General features: G+C 39.3%; 1 protein-coding gene across 3 annotated transcripts in view; it reads left to right on the forward strand.

Moving 5' to 3' along the window:
- The window catches only part of Lepr (leptin receptor), a 117,904-nt gene that overhangs the window by 14,107 nt on the left and 82,852 nt on the right, over positions 1-20,945 (forward strand). For all 3 annotated transcript variants that reach the window (XR_007834748.1, XR_007834747.1, XM_051188237.1), the window contains exons 2-7: positions 1,432-1,491; positions 6,210-6,539; positions 8,648-8,768; positions 16,242-16,447; positions 18,965-19,107; positions 20,620-20,764. Coding sequence is in view for 1 of the 3 variants with exons in the window: in XM_051188237.1 (XP_051044194.1) it covers positions 1,452-1,491; positions 6,210-6,539; positions 8,648-8,768; positions 16,242-16,447; positions 18,965-19,107; positions 20,620-20,764 (985 nt within the window). In the remaining 2 variants the exon portion in view is untranslated. The remainder of the gene's footprint in view (positions 1-1,431; positions 1,492-6,209; positions 6,540-8,647; positions 8,769-16,241; positions 16,448-18,964; positions 19,108-20,619; positions 20,765-20,945) is intronic.

The raw sequence follows: 20,945 nt of genomic DNA on the forward strand, positions 1-20,945 counted from the left end.
AGGGGTTATGTACAAGAGCAGAGACTACTCAAAGACAGCTGTGTCACCAAAGCCCATAAGCTGGGTATCCGCTCATAAAAACTGTAAACCTGGAGCACACTGCACAACTTGCAGGCAGCTCAGCAGGTTGGAAAGTGTCTCCTTCAAGCATCTCATGTGGTCTTAGACTCTTCTAGGCAGGGTGGCTACTCTGCCTTTTATGGGCAGTTAGGCTTGTCTGAGAGTGTCTCTCAGCAGACCTTACTGCTTATCTATACTCGGAAAAAGAGGAACTTAGTGAATCTGGCAAGTTTCAGGGTCTTCCTGAAACTTTTGAGTTGTTCACTTCCCGAGCTTAAAAAGATTCCCTGTAGGATGAGTTTTTTTTTCACCTACCTTAGGATATCCTGTTTCTTAACAAGTTCCCCTCCAAGATGAAAGGTTTTGTCTCAGAGCAATTTGTTACACAATAGGGGAGCACATGTCTATAACCCAAATGCTGGGAGGTGGAGACTAGAGGATCCCAGAGACCTGTTGGCCAGTCACACTAGCTGAAATAGTGAGTTTCAAGTCCAATGAGAAAGAGCTTGTCTCAAAAAAGACAGCTGATGTTGACCTCTGGTTTACACACACACACACACACACACACACACACACACACACACACACCACACAGAGAGAGACACAAGTGCACATACATACACACAGAAAGAAAAGGACACACACACACAAAACACACATAGAATATGTAGAGTTTCATCACAATTCAAGCCCAATATATTAAAATTTTATCATTTTAACCTACGGAATCAGAAGAAATAACCTTATTTGTGGTGCATTTCTGCATTCCAGATTGAGTAGAATTTATGTGAAACATTATTTGAAGTTATCCCTAGTATTAGTATATTTCAAGCTATCAGATTTCCCTAATATCAATATTACTTTATATGCAAATTAATAACATGTTTACAAAGTCATTTTGGAAAAATATTTTCTCCTTATTGAAACTGAATGTAAAGTTATTACTTGTGTCATAATTTCTTGGCTTTGTAGTATTATAACAATAACTTTGGAAAATAAGGTAAGTTAAAGATAATCATAAAAACATGACAACGATAGTATTAATGTTCATTAGATTTTCTGTTATGTATTTAATCATCCTAGCTAATAATTCAGTCTTATCCTGCAATACTTACCCTGGGTTGGGTGGCATAAAGAAACAGAGTGATTTTTTAATACTAAATATTTATTATTCTTTTTACTTGTAAGAAAGCATATGCATCACAAAATCAAACTAATTTAATGTGAAATGATTCTGTAATATTGACCCTATATATTAAAGCATTGAAGTTTAAAGACTTATTTGTAAACTTTCTTTTGTATTTTCCATAGACAGCTGGGTTTTTTTTTTTTTAATGTGTATTGCTTTGTTTTTGATTTATTGTTTTCCAGGTGCACATCTCTGAAGTAAGATGATTTGTCAGAAATTCTATGTGATATTATTACACTGGGGTAAGTTGCATATACCTTTGTGTATTTGGAAGGTTATTTCTAGATTAATTTCTAAAGAGGAACTTTTATATTGAACAGTGACTTTGGTGTTTTGTGGTCCCAACCTATGCCTATAAATAGCTGTTCTTGTTTAGGTTCTAGCAATACAGGTTACCATTCTTTCATCAAACAAGACTAATATAACATTGCATTTTAATTTTGTGTGTGTGTGTGTGTGTGTGTGTGTGTGTGTGTGTGTGTGTGTACACGCACGGGCACATGTGCTTGCGTGCCTTCCTGCATGCCTGTCTGTATGCCTGTCTATGTGAGGTTGGGCAGTTAGTTGACTACATTTCTGGTGAGATTTTTAGCTCATACATTCCTAACTACCTTTTTGTTGGGTTTTATTGGTCTTAGACAGATTTTAGAATTTTCTAAAATGTAATAGAGTTTTAGCTTGTGTTTAGGCTCCACGGAGAATCAGAACTGATGGTGCCTGTTTGTGGATGTTTATAAACAGCTGGATCATGTAATTATGAAGTCTGGGTGATCCAAAAATCTGCAGTTGGAAAACCACAGACATAGGAAAGGCAATGGTGTCAAAGTGCAAAGGTCTGAAACACATACACACATACCCCTTCATTCACATATATAAATACAGATGTACACTTTTGTAGTAATGGCAGTACAATGCTCTGAGGGGATATTATCAAGGAATGGCGCTTATCTTTGGAATGGTCACTGAATACCACAACTTTTCACAAGAGTTAAATACATATCTCTACTCTTACCCATTATAAACTTGTCTTTCAGAGAATGATTCTTCAGATGTTTTATGTATGTTTTTTAATAGTCTTGTAGTTGGAGAAAACTATAACATTTTCCTATTTGAAACTAAACATACATTGCCTGTGACTTTTTTAAACATAGGAAAACCTAGTTTATTATTTATATTTTGGTGCCCAGACTTTTTCAAATTAATTTGTAATTGTAAAGTATTTGTTTTTTGTTACTATGTATTTATTACATAGGGAATGTTTTTGAAGTCTATAAAATATGGAGAGTTAAAATCAACTAATAAATGTGTCATTTCATTATCATCTTGATGCTTTGAGCACTTAATATCTGCTCCCCTAACGTTTTCTAAGGATGTCTACATTGCCATTATCTATAGTTGGCACACTGTGTGTTGGGTCTTTGACCTTCTTCCCATCTAGTTGTGTGTGTGTGTGTGTGTATATATATATACACATACATATATATATATATATATATATATATATATATAAAATTTTCTAACTCATTTACAACTTCCTCTGCTATCTCATGGTTCACATTCTGCTCTCTGCCTGTATAAGGTCTATTCATTTAGAATTCACATGGCCATGTGACATTTGCCTTTCTGTGCCTGGCTTTACTTAACATATGTCCTCCTTGTGTTGACAATGGTAGCTTCCTTTTTTTTTTTTAATGGCTGAACCATATCTGCTGCTATAGGGTGGGTGTAAGTTGATTGTCTCCCAATGAGCCACTGTGATGGGAGATTTGGTCTTTAGGTAATGGTATAAGGAAGTGCTATGAACTCTTTAAATCCTGGGTCCCAGAGGGTGGTCTTTACACACTCTTGGGATTTATGACTCCTTGAGTCATAAAAGCACTGTCCTATTGAACAAGCCTGGGTTAATCTAGCTGTCTGCTTATGATTGGAGGTTTATTCACTTGTTTGACCCCATAGTATGTTCAGGCTGCCTTCCTTGAGAGTTTACCATGTTGTTTAGCATGTTTTAGTCTCCAAAACTAAGCCCCTTTTATTGTAAAGTTAGGCTGTGTCCAATATTTCATTATAGAAATGAAAAGGTGGACAGTGCAGTGTGTATATAAACAGTCCTTTACTCACTCATTTGTTAATACTTAGGTTGATTTTGTATCATGAACGGTGCTGTGATCAACATTGGCGACTTTGTTTTGTTTGGTAGACATCCCATAGTTCCATTGCTGGACTGCATTTTTCGGTTTCAGAGGCATCTCCATACCATTTTCCCTAATGGCTGTGCTGATGTACACTCCCATCAACAGTGTGCAAGGATTCTTCTTTCTTCTTACCTTGGCTAATGCTTGTCAGTTTTACCTTTTTGAGGATTGTTTTCTAATAGGAACAGAGTAATGTTATTGCTGTGATTTTGATTTATCTGCTGATTAGTGAAGATGAACATTTTCTCACATGGAGGCCAGAAGAGGGTTCTTATTTTCTGAAGCTAGAGTTATAGAACTTTGTAAACTACCATGTGAGTGTCAGGAATTGAACCTGGGACTTCCTGGAAGAGTAGCAAGTTGAATCTCCTCTCTAGCTCCTTGTGTATCTTCTTTTGGCAGATGTTTGTTTGTGCCTTTTCAATGTCACATCCTCCTTTTCTTTTTAACACACTGAATTCAATTAGTGTCACATGGGTGTGGGGTCCCTTGTTTACTTTGGATATTAACCCCATATTAGACACACACTTTATAGACTTTTTTAGTCCATTCTGTAGTCTGACATCTGAACAGTCACTCTGTTGAGTATTTCCTTTGCAGTGAGGAATCTAGAGTTTGACATCGTCTTTTTTTTTTTTTTTTTTTTTTTTTTTTTTTTGTGCAGCAGTTGCCTGTGGTTTAGGAGTGTGTCTCAGAATATCACATAGTTCAATGTCTGTGATTCCCAACTTGACTTCAGTCTTGCATAGTTGTAGGTCTGCTATTTAGGCCACTGATCCATGTTAAGTTACTTTTGTATTTGATGAAAAATGGAGTTTTTTTTTCTTCTTATGAATATCCATGTTTTTCTCCAGTGCCATTTACTAAAGAGACCATTCCTTTTCCAGGGAATTTCTTGCAGGCAGCTTTGTTGAACCTTCATTTGTTCTAGATACACAGTTTAATTTCTGAGTTCCCAGTCATGCTCCATCGATTCAGGCATCTTTCCCTTGTCATCATTGTGCTGTTGTACTTACATGACTTGGTCCTATGTTTGGAATCGGCTTTGCATTTGTGTTTATATGCCTGTCTTAGAACTTGCTCTGTAGACCAAGCTGGCCTCAAACTCAGAGATCTGCCTGCTTCTTCTGCCTCCCAATTCTGGGATTAAGAACATATGCTACTTGTCTGGCTGGAGGCAGCTTTGTTCTTGGTCATGATTTCTTTCATGTTTGATGGTGTTTTTGTGGTTCCACATGAACTTTTGTAGTGTTCACTTTATGTTAAGAATGGTATTGGCATTTTGATATGGATTACATTGAATTTATGCCCTGATTTGGGTAATAAATTTTTTTAAAAAATTTAAAAGAATCTTTAAATTGTATGGAAATACAATATTTTTCCATTTGTCTTTAATTTCTTTCATCCATGTTCTATTGTCAGTGTATAAATCTTTCATTTCCTTGACACAGTTTTTAATATGTAGTTATTATAAATAGAATGCTTCCTTCTTTTTTATTCCTTTCCCCCTTCTTTTGGGTCTCACAATGTTGCCCAGGATGGTCTTGAACTGATGGAGCTAGTGATCTTCTGTGTCAGCCTCCTAAGTAACTAGAACTACAAGTGTTCTATAAGTGTACTTTTTAAAAACTTCTTTTCCCTGTATTTTGATGTTTATTGACATCTAAAGTCTATAGTTCACACCAGGGTTCACTTTTGTCCATCCTGTAGCCTTGGACAAATGAATGATGGTACTTCCCCACTACTGTAGAATCAGATTGAGCAGTGTCCCTGCCTGCTTGTCCCCCACATCCTGCTTATTCTCCCCTCTGCTCAGCTTAAATCCTGGCAACCAGCATCCCTTGGTGGAATAATGCAGGTTGTTTCATTATGATGGTTTCTTATCGATATACATGTAAATTTCCTGTGTCTTTTCATGGCTTGATTTTGTATTTCTCCTTTGAACCAAATGTTATACCTCTGCCTGAATTATGCACTTTATTTATCCATTTAGACACCAGAGAACATTCTGTTTGCTTCTGTTTCTTTACACTTTATTACATTGAATTCTTCAAAAACTCTCATACCATTAACAATTCTCAGAACTCTCACACTGTGCTAGTGAATATATACAGTGAGAAAGTCATCAGATCATCTGTAAAATGAAGAAAGGTAGAGAGTTTATTGTTTACTTTCAAAATTTTTCTTACTTAAAGATAAGCTTAGAATTTGAGACTTTTGGGATACAGTTCTGTGAATGCTCTTAGTTTTATGTTTAAAAGGTAATGATTTGCCTGCAGTGTGGATTTCCTGGAGGGAGTCTCTGGCTTTGCATCATTTCCTGGGGAGTGTGTGGGGGCATTTCCTATAGGACACGGTAGTCTGGGATGTCTCAAGAGGCCTTGAAACTATCTTTAAGTCAGACAGACTTTCTATGAGAGTCTTTGGTGAAAAGTGTTAACATACTGTATGACTCTTCCAATGACTATTAAGAGTACTTTGGTACTTATTGATGTAATTAAACATCCAGATAGTTCTTATTTATTCTGAAAGTTAGAATAATTTTGTTGTAAAAAGGAAGGGATTCATGTAAATTTTCTCATACTAAAATGTAAACTCGTTAGATCAATGAGAAAATTTGATGCAAGAATTTCTAAAGGAGAAGTGCCAGAGAATGGCATTAGTTAAGTATTTCTGAGTACTGCACCATTTAGTCTCAAGCACTTTCCAGTTACATTTTGGTCAAAATGATCACTTGTTTCCTGTGTCTTTTTTTCCTGTCCTAACAGAATTTCTGTATGTGATAGCTGCACTTAACCTGCCATATCCAGTTTCTCCCTGGAGATTTAAGTTGGTTTGTGCACCACTAAATACAACGGATAACTCCTTTCCTTCACCTGCTGGAATCCCAAAGAATGCCTCTGCTTTGGGTGGGGGTTATGAAGCAGTTTTTGAAACTAACTTCAATGCAAGCAGCACATATGTTTCTGAGTTATCCAAAACCATTTTCCACTGTTGCTTTGGGAATGATCAAGGTAAAAACTGCTCTATGCTAGCAGGCAACACTGAAGGGAAGACACTGGCTTCAATGGCAAAGGCCTTGATTTTTCACCAGCTAGGTAAGTACTTTTGTGTCCTAAGTATACACTGTTGTGTTATGTCTGTATCCATCAAAATGTCTTAATTCTCTAAAACGTGTATGCATTAGATATCTTATTATGCAATTAACATATATTATAAATTTTGCATAGTATTAAAATTATGATTCATTGTGTGAGTAATAAATATGCTCTGATCATTTTGTAGCTTATAAGGGAACTCCTTTACTTTTGAATACACTCTTTAGAGTCTAAATTTTCTTGGGAGCAGAAAAAAAATGCACACTTTAAATAGAGAAAATATCAAATTACTAGCACTATCCTGTTGAAGGAGTGAGATTTCAAAATGTTTACAAATAATAATGAATTGTGCAGGCAAATAATCTCCCGGAAACAGTATATGTTATGCTGAGTGAGTTTAGTTGTTGTCTTAAGAATAATACACACTGAAAGCAACACGCTTTGTTACTTCTGTGTATAAAAATTCAAACAACAAAAGTATTTCTAAGCCTTCTGAAGGGGCAGAGAAGACTCAATTGACTCAGTTACATGAAAAGACCCCAAATAGGGAAAAATGGGCATACCCAAGTAAGAACTCATGTGCTGTTAGTTGGGATTCCCTGGTTGATATTAATGACCGTTCAGTCCACATAATTCGTCAGGCTGACCTCTGTTCGCCAGAATGCTTAATGGTAGTCCTGGTCTCCATGCAGCAATGAAGGAAATACCTTTATCTACAATACATGTGTCCAGCCTGCCATAGTGGCACATGAGAGGCCAAGACAGGAGGACTTGTTCCAGACCCTGTCTCAGCAACCAAACTGAACAAAGGAAATCTTCAGATGTTGCCAGATGCTCCTCTATCTACCCTGTTTAGCACTTTTGATTATGTGAGAGAGTGCCAGATGCTCTTGTAGAGGACCTGTTTTGTTTCATAGCACTCACATCTGTACACTCACAACCACCTCTAACTCCAGTTCCAGGTGTTCTGAAGCTCTCTTCTGGTCTCTGTGAACTTGCATGCCTTTGGTGTACTTAAACTCACACGGGCACACACACACACACACACACACACACACACACACACACAGAAATAAAACAAAATAAATCATTGCAAAAGAATAATGCTAAAACTTAACTATGTTGTAAAATTAGATTTTAAAAGTAAGTAAATAGGAATAATTCCAATTAAGTTCATAAATGTTAGTGTCATTTTGAATGAAGGTTTTTTTAATTAGTAAGGGAATAGCTTAGCCAATCCATTGCTTATTAAATACATTAAGAATGAACGGAGTCTTAATATTGAGTTTTGGATGATAAAATTATTATTTTTTTACTTCTGAGGGGTAAATGAATATCAAACTATGTATTTTAATTTTATATTATAAATGGGCAATAACTAGTTAACTTTGAAGTGAATTAAATTTTTTGTGACTAAAGTGAGGAGGGGTAAGTAGTGGCTACCAAAGATTTCAATTTGTTATTCATATAGGTTTTGCCTTCATACAAGGTACCCAATAACTAGAAATACTTCTCATATGGAGAAATTTGTTAGTGTTGTCTTAAAACAATTTTGCCTTGTTAATCATATATATATATATGTGTATATAAAATTCCATATTTTATATATATATAATTTTTATTTACATATATATGGGTGTGTCTGTGTGAATGATGGCACACGTGTTTGGATGCCCATGGAGGCCAGAAGATGGCCTCTGGTCCTGGGGAGCTGACATTACAAGTGGTTATAGGTAGTTGTCTTGATGTACTGATTTCTCCTGAAAAGTAAATATTAACTAATATAAATAAAAATGAGTCTTGTTCTGTTTAGGTAACTTGAGATTAAAAACAAGTTGAGAAATAGTAATTGTACTTAAATTTCTGATTTAAAACAGGTCGGGGCAGTGTGGCGGGGGGTGGGGGGGTGAGGGGGTGCTGAGTTACTCAACTGGAAGGCACTGAATGGTTCATGCAAACACATGCTAACAGCACGTGTTTTCCTCCTCTCAGATTGGGCAGCAGAAGTAGTATCAGATCACTGCTAAATTCCATTCAGCACTTCTCTTTGACCGGGTTGTTCAGAGCAATTTCCCCCCCAGGTTTAATGCAGTTTATTTTTAATGCAGGTGTAAACTGGGACATAGAGTGCTGGATGAAAGGGGACTTGACATTATTAATCTGTCACATGGAACCATTAAAGAGCCCCTTCAAGAACTATGACTCTAAGGTCCATCTTTTTTATGATCTGTGAGTACCTATGAAATTAACTTGGCTAGTCATATGACCTGATTTGCTTAAAGTGCCGAAGTGTGTTTAGAACCCATCCTATCCCTGCTTTTCTTGTGTAGCTGTGTTCATTATAGAGAGTGGTTTGTATGTTTATATCCATCTTCTCCATCAGGTTCCCCCTTTTTCTTCCTATTTATTTAGGCACAGAGACACTGCAAATATGGATGGACATAACAGTCTAAAAATGTGTGAACACTGTCAGATTATTGCTCTGTGAGAATTGGCAAATGTGTTTATTATTGTAGGGGTTATCCTAATGCTCTTTCTGATGCATCCCTATCCACTTGTTGACTGACAGAGGTATTTCACTGTGTACAAACTTCACTGGAAACATGTTAGAAGGCAGGTGGTGAAGACACACCTGCTCTTAAAAACAGCAGAAGTTCCAGAGCTAAGAACCCGAAGTGTAATAGTAAATACTGCTGATAAGAGGAAGAATGAGTGTTTGTGAGGCCTCTAGCACATGCTGTATTTACTTATTGGCTTTACCAAAAATGTGTACTTTGTCAAGTGAAATTTAGGTTGTGGTTACCTGAATGGCCACGTGAGCTATTAAGTACATTCAGCCCCTGTGTAGTCTCAATCAGTGTCTAAAATGATTGGTATGGGATCTTAGATAAATTGACTCACCATACCATAGTTAGAGTCTAGTTAATTTTTCATTTTGGGCAGGTTTGAGGGGGAAACCAGCTAACCAAATTACGATCTAGCAGATTTCAAAAACATTGGATGTGCTGGTTTGATTTTTGTCAGCTTGACACAAATCTAGACATGCTTGGGAAGAGGCACTCTCAACTGAGGAAGTGCTTCTATCAGGTATACATGTCTGTGGAGCATTTTCTTGATTGCTTATTGATGTAGGAGGGCCCAGCCCTCCATGGACAGTGTCTTTCTGGGCAGGTGGGCCAGGTTATATAGAAATCAAGACAATGAGCAGCAAGAAACCTTCCAGCTCCTGCTTTGGGTTCCCAAGGTGGCTTTTCCCCATGATGAACAGTAACCTATAAGCCAAATAAAGTCTCTCTCAATCTGTTTTTGGTCAGTGGTTTGTTTTTTTTTTTTTTTTTTTTTTTTTTTTTTTTTTTTTTTTTTTTATCACAGCAACAGAAAAGCAGACTAGAATCATGGAAAGAGTGATCATGGCTGTCGGTGGAAAGTATTTCCAAAGGGCAGATGGATAAATCCATGGCCTATATCTAGTTGTTAGGGCCCTGAATCTCAACCTTGCTTGCTTAGTCCCCATTGGCATTTGCTGTCTGTGGGTATAATCTGCCAGGATTTCCAGACCTTCTACTGGTGTCATAGCCCATGTATGCTAGATCCAGGGTCATTTTTTCTGGGGTGGGGGCACTGTAAAATTGTCTACTCAGAATCAAAACTTTGTGAGTTATCTTCGTCCATGTCTAAAAAATTAATTTTGGTGTTAGTTCATGGAATGAAGGTTGCATTTATGAATGGGAGGCTCTTTGCTTCTTTCATCAGTAAGGGATGCCTACTTCTAAGATGCTTATGCCTAAAAAGGTAATTTCTACTGAAATGCTGTGGGGTTGGAAGCCAGAGAGAATATATGCTGTATTATATGCAAATACTGATTCCAGGATGTTGGTTTTGGTTGAGCATCACTTCAGGATCTTTGGTTTCTTGAACCAACTCCATTCTGAAGAGCACTCTAACATCTCTAAATGCTTTAGTAAAGCTGCCATACACAGTGTTTTATGAAGCATGACTTTATGGCCAAGCTTACTTATTTAGAAATGTTGGAACTTGCTTTAAAAAAGTAATTAAATGTATCATTTTATTTTAAGGAAATCACCATTTTGTTCCATCAAAATTCACAAGAGAAATCGTTCGAAGACTTCCATGTGTGAAAAAGTTGTGTTTTTCCAGGAGCTAAAATTTGCTGTTTAAAAAGGATTTAAAAACCTATAAATATGTCCTCAAAGGGACAGCATTGTTTGAGTTCAGATATTAATGTTTGTCTGAGAACCCAAAGGAGAGATAGTCTAAGAAATGTGATATGCTGGGACTGTTGTAGGCATTTATTTTATGCCAGGGAGAAAGTTCTTCCTTTCCTTTATAAGGTCCCTACTGTGAGCCCCATGTTCTGAGTTGAGTGTGGGGAAGAGTATTTACAACAGGCTTCTCCTTTGTTGTATGACAAGTCTTTTCCTGGGGAGACAACACACACGATTATTCACTCCAGATAGAGAACCCATGACAAACCAAATTAAGGATGCCACCAAAGTCCACCTTGATGAACCAATGAGTTAGTTTTATTGGGGATACTTAGAGGAATATGGGTGGGGAGTTACTTACAGGAAAAGAAATGCCTCAAAAACAGCTGCACCACCAAAGCCTACCCCATCATGGGTGACAGCTCACAAAGTCAGGAATCTAGAAAACACTGCACACCTACAGGCAGCTCGACAGGTTGAGTTTCCAAGTGACTCAGTTGATCTTAACCTCTTCCAGTCAGTTTGGCTGATTTCTGGTTCATTTGTTTACTCAGGAGGGAGGGAGGGACCTAGTTATTCTGGTCAGTTTCAGGGACTTCCTGAAGCTATTTGAGTTGTTTACCTTCTGGCTTAAGGAACTTCCCTGTGGGATGTTTCAGTCTGGTAATAAACCCCTACATAATACCCTTCATTGTGGAGCTGATAGGGTGTTGTAAAAAAATTAAAATGCTATAGCCAAGTTTGAAAGTGTGGCCATGCAATAAAAAGAGGGACAGGACACATGAACTAAGGGTTATCCAGCGCAAATTAAGAGTATTCAGCAGAGAGTGAAGAGCATTTTCAAGTGCTGGAGGCATGGACAGCAGAGCTGGAAGACGGAAGGCTGAGTGTGGTTGAGCTAGCAAGCCAGAGAACACAAGAGCAGTGTCCAGGTCAGGTTAGGAACTGCTGCGTGCCAGGTCATGATGGGGAGTGACTTTGGACCTTCCTGGCTTCTAAAGCCTGAATCACTTCTTTCACTCAACCAGTTTTCTATCAGCACTTGGTGATTTCAAAATCCACATAAATGAGCTTCAGTGCCTTGAATGGTTTCACTGTTATTACTGACCCCACCTAATTTACTACATGTCACGTGCATTCTCCAGACTTTGCCATCCCTTGCAAACTCAATATGAAGAATTCCACACCTTGACTAGCTCTCCTTTCAACCATGCTAATCCTGTCCCTCTGTAGCTTCAGGAATGGTTACCCATGAGTCTTGGCATCTCTCTCTTAGGGCGTTTGATCTCATTCTTTGTGATCTTCCTTCTTTGACTCCTTCTTAGTGAATGGCACCTGTGTCCTTTCCTGAGTTTTCTCCAGCAGGTCGCTTCACTGGACATATTTTGCTCTCTGTGCTTGTGTCCAATGTTGACGTAAGTCAGTTTTATTTATCTCCTGCTCTATCGGGAAGTGCCTGACCCCAGAGTACCCATAAGGCAGGTGGGAGGCTCTGAATGTTGCTTAACCAGGGAGAAGGAGACAAGATTTTTCAAGGAAGTTACTCAGGGTCACTAGGCTGTCCTTACCTCACTGGCCTACCACAGTTTCCAATTCATTCTAAAAGCAGATAAATCCTTCTAGCTTCTGTCTTTTCTCAGAAGCCATTTCTTGATTTTAACTTATTTCTGTAGAGACTAGATATTATATAATTCCCTTGTCTTAGTAGCTAGATAGATTTTTGTCAGCTGGTAGGTCCATGAGAATGAATCATTCCCTCATGGACTTTGGACCCTACCTCCTGTTCCTCTGGTAACATTAGAAAGGAAAGCTCCTCCTTAGAATTTAAATTTGCCTTACAAAAAAGTGGAGGTAACTGGGGTCTATTGAGGCCCACTAAGACAAAGCTTCTTCGTCCTGGTCTAAAGAACAATCTTGCCCTGGGGAGACTTAGCCTTCTAAATTATTTTCAGTAGTTCATCCTTCACTCACTCCCATCTTGTTGGAAATCTGATTCATCTGGAGACTTGCTGGGGCGAGGGGTGGACTAATTAGCCTCTTAGTGAAACAGTCTATCTTACCCATAGGCCCCTTCCCCATTGCCTGTTCACTTCTCTGAATTACTCAGAAAACCATAGCTTTTCATTTTCTTTCTATTTTGGATACTGGCCAAAGCCTAAGCATGCGTTCCCTGGCATTCTGAGTTTTCCCATTCTTTCTCCAAAGTTCCCCTCCATCTCCCACTGTGCAGCTCCCTGCTGACCTAGGAATGCTTGCTTTCCTCTCTTCCTCTTCTCATCACACCTCTCCAGGCAGCTGCTGAGATAGATGTTCAGCCTTCCTGCCCTGGTGCTTTTCTCTCAGATTCCACCAAACTTGTCCTTCTGGGTTGCAGAGATAGCTCAGTAGTTAAAAGCACTGACTGCTCTTCTAGAGATTCTGAGTTCAATTCCCAGCAACCACATGGTGGTTCACAACCATCCAGTAATGAGATCTGGTGTCCTCTTCTGGCCCTCAGGCATACAGTAAATATATATATATATATATATATATATATATATATATATATCCTTGAGCTTTCTTCTTCTGAGTCTCCATTAAGACTCTTTCATTAACAGATCAGAACCTTGTAGTGAGATATCCACCCGTGCATCACAGTTTCCCTGGTAACACTGGTTCTTTTTTTTTTTTTTTTTTTTTTTTTATGGCCTTCTTTTTCTTTGTTTATCTTTCCTCTTACAAAAGGAAGTCATGGGAAACTCCATGTGTTCCCCTGGCTGTTTAGGAGGGAGGGTGGTCTCTTTGGTTGTGCCTGTTGTTATCATTGATAAAGCAGAAGCAGATGGCCAGCAAGCAAGCTGTTTCTTCAGAAGAGGAAGCATACAGACAGTAAAGTGTGGGGAGCTAGCTGGGCTCGTAAATGGGAGAGGCTTAGGATAGCTCAAGCATATTTTTACATTAATTTGTGTGTGTGTACACATGTGTGCATATGTGTGGATGTGGGTGCATGACATCAGAGGCATGGCCAGAGAACTTGGGTGAGTCAGTTTTCTTTTTCTGCCACATGGATCCCAGGGATCATGCCCAGGCCAGTAGGCTTGGTGACAAGTGCCTTTACTCCCTGGGCCATCATTCAGGGTTGGGGTGACAGTTTTTTGTTTTGTTTTTGTTTGTTTTCCAACTTGGAGATGTTGAAGAACAGAGAACATTTTGTTAGGATTCTTTGATTAGCCCCCAGCTACCAGACTCGGGCATATGCACACTTTTGTTTTGAGTTGTGGGGCATAGCTATTGTTACTGGGGTGTTCCCAGCCAAGAAAGCAATGCCAGTGGGTTGGTAAAGGGCGCAGAGAACCATCCGCTTTATGCATATTAGTAACCATTTATATAGTGGAAGGAATCAAAGCAACCTCTTACGATGTAGTGCGAGAGGGGCCTTGGAGGGTTTGTAACCAAGGAGCCGCGGTGGGTGACATACAGACACTCCGTGCAGACAGTGCTCATGTGGAGAGTTTTTTTTGGGGGGGGGAGCAAAAGGGAGAGAGGGGTTAGAGAGAGGGAGTGCAGAGCAGCCTCATGGGAAAAGAGAGATAGAGGTACAGAGAGCGAGAGAGACAGAGAGGTAGGCAGGAGAAAAGAAGAGAGGAAGAGCAGGTGGGCGGGGTTCTGCCTTTTTAACAGGGAGTAGCTGTAGTGATGAAGCTGAAGGCATTGTAAAGGCTCTGAGCAGATCAGAGTACTGCCTGAGTATTGGCAAGTGCCTGTGTGTACTGATGACACATTCTGCCAGGTCTCCAAGTGGGGGGCCAGTTGTGCCTGAATGCTAACACAAGCTCTGAATTGTCCTAGATGTCTAGGGTTGGAGAAATTTCCAGAATGTAGCACAAGGCTGGGGAATTTAGGCAGCTCATGGCAATATCTCTGAATCGAGGGGACAAAGAGAAAGAGAGGAATGCAGAGGGTGTGAAGGGGGCTCAGATCCGTGGGTGAAGTGCTTGAACACAGGATATGGTCAGAAATTTTCAGTGTGAATACCTGGGCTGAGTATCAAACTCCTCGTGATAAGAAAAGCATGTGGAAGAGAAAATTGATTACCAGGGGCTGTAATCTAGGGAATTAGCATTGTCTTTTTATGGAGGGATGCCTGTTTTTGCACAGTTTGGCTGTGCCAAATGCTGGCTTGCTGCAAGGTGAACCTATGGCTAGCATGTGGAGAGCTGATCTCACTAAGTGGGTCAAGTTGGTTGATAGTGTTGTTCAGCTCTTAATCTGGAATTTTCTGTCCACTTGTTACATGAATTTTTAGAGAACAGTTAGACTTTCCACCAGCAGCTATGACTTTACCTATTTTTTCCCGTTATTAGATAAAAGCATATTATGTACTTTTAGTGACCCCACTGCACAATTTTGTTTTTGTTATGAATGCCCTTTACCATGGTAAATAATTATTGCATTGAATCCCACTTTCTTGACATTAATGTAGCCATTCAGCTTTATTTTGATTTATCTTGAAGTAGCATGTCTTTTTCTGTCTTCTGTAGTAAATTTGCATTTTGGTGTTAAAATTGATTTCTTATGAGAGGTTTTATAATTGGGTCTTATTTTTCACCCGCTTTGCTACTGACTGCCTTCTAAATGAGATTTTTAGACTATTTTCATTAAGTGCCACCAATTCTATTCTCAAGCCTTCTGTCTTTTTTCTCATCTCATTATTTCTTGTCATTTTCTTCTCAAGACAGGATTTCTCTGTGTAGCCCTGTTTGGCCTGGAACTCGCTCTGTAGACTGTGCTGGCCTCAAACTCAGAGCTCTGTCTGCTTCTGAGCGCTGGGATTAAAGGTGTGTGCCACCACTGCCCGGCTGCTTTTGTCTGTTCTTCTAAGTTAATTTTTATGATTCCACTTAATCTGCTTTGTTGCCTATTAGCTTTGTCTACATGACTAATTATTTAAGTGGCTTTTACATTTTGGCTTGTCTTAGAGTCGAAGTGACCCTGTATCACTTTGTGTGTTGTGTAACATTTCAGTTATTCACTTCCAGCTTCCCCAAGCTAGGTTGAAAATGCCCCATACTTTAGTCTATGTCACACCCTGTAAATACATGATTCTTACTTTTGCTTTAATCGGCCAATAAATAATTAGCTTTGAAGTTAAGCTTCATTCCTTTTATTTTTCCTGCATCCAAAGCCTTTCTTAGCATTTTTATAATGAGGTCTGAAGTTGATTCTTTAAGTTTAGGTGTGCCTGGAAAAGGTCTTTCTTTCATATTTGTTTTTAAGGATATTTTCACTGTGGTTGGTATCTTAGGGCTGTGGCCTTTCTTTATTGTTAGTGTCGCTGTGGCCTCTTGATGATGCTACCTTGATGGTTAATCTGCTTTCTCATCTTTGCTTCTTCTGATACAGCCTGTCTTTAAGCTGGATTTGATGTCCTGCTTTCAGACACCTGTCCAGTATTCCCACATCCATGCTCACATTTTGCTCTTATATTTAAATACAGGCCTGAAGTCATAGGTGATTTGCCTCTGGCCCCCTTGAAAGACACTTTTCAGACTGTCCAGTGCAACTGCAGTGTTCGGGAATGTGACTGTCATGTGCCAGTACCAAGAGACAAACTCAACCACTCTCTTCTGATGTATTTGGAAATGACATCTGCTGGTGTGACTTTTCAGTCACCTCTAATGTCAGTGCAGCCAATGCTTGTCGGTAAGTTGCATTTCAGAATGACAACGGAACTGAGAAATTATTCATGAGAGGGGGTTGAAAGGTTGCTTATGTGTTAAAGATTTTCACTTACATTTACATCACGTTGATCAATACTGAAAACCGTGGTAAATGTTACTAGTTATTACAGGCAGCTTCACCAATGTGTTCCCAGTAGTAAATGTCTCTAATCTTAGCATTGAAGTGGTCCTGTGAAACAGCTGTGGCCTCTTTAAGACTTGGATTTAGTGAACAGATGTGTATTCTTTGACTATCACCTGTCTACATCTCAGTTAACTATTTCTGAAAATTATTTAAAAACATTTTTACCTGAATTTATCCTTCCAAGAAGTATATCTTAGTGGATATGTGTGTGGGGATTATTATAATTATAGAGATTGGAGACATAGTCAGGAAGGGGGGGGTGTTTTACTCACACAGCTGCCGGTAATAATAGTGAGCAGAGTCATCAATGGGCCAATAGGGGGCCAAGCCTGAGTACAAGACAGCTGAAGGGTAGTGGTCTTGATCTGGGCAGACTTTGTGACTGCCGAGGAAGAGCTGACCAGTGTGGGCTGGTTAGGAGGGTGGGGCTGGGTGGAAGGAAGGTCTCCCCAACTCTTCTGAAGATGTTTTTCTGGCAGAGTGGGTGAATGGTAGTAAGTGCTGAGCTGGGTGTAGGAGAGCCAGGGGTAAATGTTTTTGGTATGTTTGAAAATGAATGTATACTGGTAGAAGATAGGAAATGTGAAACATCTTGCAGCTGTATATAATTTCACTATTCTTTGTTTTTGTTTTTTTAATTTTTGTGTTGTTTTTGGTCCTGGGAGCACAGTAAAATTCACATTTTTTTTTTAGTGTTAAGTTATATCTGCTTACAATAAGTTAAACTTGCAATAACTCACAAAAAACAGGTGTCATTAGGGTTGAATAAATGAAAAACAACAACAATAAATGAAAACAAACAAACAAACAAACCCCCCCCCAAAACACCTAAACCAAAACCAAAACCAAAAACCCAACCCCAAAGCAAAAAGCAAAACTCTCTCAAAATTCCTGAACGGATGGGATGTGTGAGAGCTAAGCCAGTTTTGATTGGAAATGTAATTCAAACCAGTATATTTCTTATTGTAAAGATGTGCAGAGGGGAAATGTGTGTATAGATTACCATTTATACACACTTCTGATTTGCAATACATTCTATTTGCTAATTTTAACAACTCAAGAATATAAATATGCAGACTGGCTCAGCATTTGAAAGCGCTTGTTTTTGCAGAGGTCTCAGGTTTGTTCCCTGCACCCACATGGCAGCTCACAACTGCCTGTAACTCCAGCCCCTGGGGGCCCAATGTGCCTTTTTATTTCCTAGGGTACTTGAATGCCTGTGCATGTTCAAACACACACACACACACACACACACACACACACACAAACACACACGGACGCACACACGCACACAAATAAAATAAATTTTATAAAATAATCAAAGTGTGAATTTGTGATAAGCCTCTTGAACTTCAGAAGTTAAACATTTTCAATATTCTACTACAATGTGATTTTTAAAATAACTTTATTTATTTATTGTGTACACAGTATTCTGCCTCCACTTTTGCTTGCAGGCCAGAAGAGGGCACTCAATCTCATTACAGATGATTGTGAGCCACCATCTGGTTGCTGGGAATTGAACTCAGGACCTCTGGGAGAGCAGCCAGTGCTCTTAACCTCTGGGCCATCTCTCTAGCCCTACAAATGTGATTTTTTTTAAATGGCTGCTTGAATTTCCTTTATGATATGAACCATAATCTATTAAAGTAATCTTTACCTGTAAGATATTTAAATTGTTTCTGCACATATCTAATTGGTTTTCTTGTGGTTGGCATAATCAAGTACTTACATGTGCACATATACATACAAATGTCAATATGCACACATACATTTGAACTAAGAAATCATTTAACTGGTTAAGATCCCCATTAAGCTAAGAGTCCCCACTCCTATGGCTAGAGACAGCCAGGCCTTACAATGGCACGTTTATTGCATGGGAGTGTTAGCTCTGACTTCAGTAGGTATGTTTGGGTTGTTATCTTATGTGAATAAATATGCTGACTTTTGCCAGGTCTGTGCATTATACTGCTGTTGTCCTCATGAAACAAGTACAGTGACTGCAACTAGGCAGAGACTCCAAGTATGTTTGAAAATTACTAGGAAAGGTGAAATGAGGCAGACTTTTTAATAGAAGGAAATCACATTTATCAAAACAATCCCACTTACTGGTTTATAGGTTTTCCCACACAGGGGAAAGAAACGAAGACAGCGGTTTGCTGTGGTAAGTATGGTAGAAGGGAAGGACCCACCATGCATATCTGCTTCAACTTTGCAATTAGTCCTCAGATGATTTAACTTTTTAAGTATTTAAAAGGCAAGCTATCCTGGCAGTTCATCTCAACTTCATTTTATTTTGATATGACTGCTGTGAAAATTGCTCGAGTTAAAAGTCTCTTTTTATTCTTTCCCCTTCAGTGAAGCCTGATCCACCCTTAGGTTTGCATATGGAAATCACAGACGATGGTAATTTAAAGATTTCTTGGGACAGCCCAACGGTGGCACTGTTTCCACTTCAATATCAAGTCAAATATTCAGAGAATTCTACAGTTATAAGGGAGGTAAGTATATTTTGGTAAAGAAGGTGAAACTTTGAGAAGCAATCAGAGTCCTAAGTCTCTTAGAGATTGTCCTTGCTTGCAAATATGGCTGTGGTTCCTAGAGAGGCTTGGACTATTTTGAGTATTACTTACTGAGATAACTTCTACACAGCACAGGAAGTCTAGTCATGAAATTCTAACATAACCATTTTCATCTGCTGAGGACTCACATTGCTTTCTTACTTGTTCGCTGCTCAGTGTGTTTACGCACAACATGTGCATTTGTGTTGTGAGGTCCATCAGCATTCTCTTCCGATTATGCTAAGGTGTTTTCTGAGTGCCTGTTTGTTGCCAGGAGCTATTCTAGGTGCAGAAAGAAACCTTGAGATCAAAGAGGATGGGATAAGATTGCCATAGCAAGTGGAGGTTGAGGCATGCCTCACTGGGAGGGTGATAACTGAGCAAGGATTTGGAGGAGATGGCTCTGTCAGTATCTGGGGACCTGGGTGCCATGTAGGTGGAACAGCAGTGCAGGAGGCCAGTGTGGCTGATGCTGAGAGTGAAAATAACTGTGACAGTAGATGGTTTCAGAGAGAGGAGTGGGTCGGGAGGAGGAGGTCATGAATGGCCTGTGGGGTCACACGAAAGTTTTCATAGCACATAGTGAACCTAAGTGTTGCGTCATTCCAAGGTAGAAAGTGATCCTTTTAGAACTGTTACTTTTCTTCGGTCTTATTTTTGCAGAGAGTAGTTTGGGAACCTTCACATCAGGTATGTAGATGCAGGGTTAAGGCTGCCATGAGATATTTCCTTATTAGCAAGTCGGAAATCACAGGAGTATAAAAGTGAAGGTCCTGATATTGCCCTAGGCATGCCTTAGGCTTTGCATGATTTTTAACCTATGACCCCTTCCTTCCTCTTGCAGTCTTGAAGAGAGCAGGGAGTTCATCTGAAGCACATTATTGGAAAACCGAATGTGCCGCACAGGCCGGTCCTAACTAGAGTTTGTTTTCTACAGAGTTTGGCTTCAGATGCCTTCCCTCCCCTCTGGTATATAAGCAGTGTGGTGACTTATTCCCTGTAGTTCAGGGTCAGGATGTAGCCACCAGAGTCAGGATGTCAATATCATTCATGCCTTTCTTCTTGTGCAGCTTTCCTCTCTAGGATCCTTAGAGCCCCCTCTACACCTCTGTATGTTGTTTTCTACCAGATGTGCAATGGGTGGCGAAGTGGCTACAAAATTCCCAGTAACTCTGGCACCGTTTCTCAAAAGTCCTAAAGACCATATTGGCATTAGGATTCAGTTAATGCTCATTCATTGTCACAATTGTTTGATCTACAGGCTCTTTAATTTTTTTTTATTGACAGACGCATTTGTCTTTCATCTGGTCATTAATTACTGTTTTACTTCTGTGGCCAGGCAGTTCGTCTGTAAGACTATATACTTTGAGATTTGCCGAGGCTTACTTATCAATTTTGGCAAATGTTCCTCACCAACCCGATGCTCTGATGTTTTAACATCACCTTTCTCAGGCTACTGAAGCTGTCTCGGCTCCATCCCTGCTGCTACACAGCCTGCTTCCTGGGTCTTCGTATGAGGTTCAGGTGAGAACCAAGAGACTGGACGGCTCAGGAGTCTGGAGTGACTGGAGTTTGCCTCAAGTCTTTACCACACAAGGTAGGCCTTGTAGAAGTTTCTCTGGAAACATTCTCCCACATCTTGGCTTCCTTCTCATTGGTGTGTCACAAGCATCTTCAATTTTTATTTCCTTCAACAAGGGGGGGGGAATAATAATATTAACATTGTGTTTAAAGTTCTTTTTGGAGACAAGGTCTGTGTATATAGCCTAGGCTGATCT

Source organism: Phodopus roborovskii, unplaced genomic scaffold, assembly GCF_943737965.1.
Source record: "Phodopus roborovskii unplaced genomic scaffold, PHOROB, whole genome shotgun sequence".
NCBI classification, from domain to species: domain Eukaryota; kingdom Metazoa; phylum Chordata; class Mammalia; order Rodentia; family Cricetidae; genus Phodopus; species Phodopus roborovskii.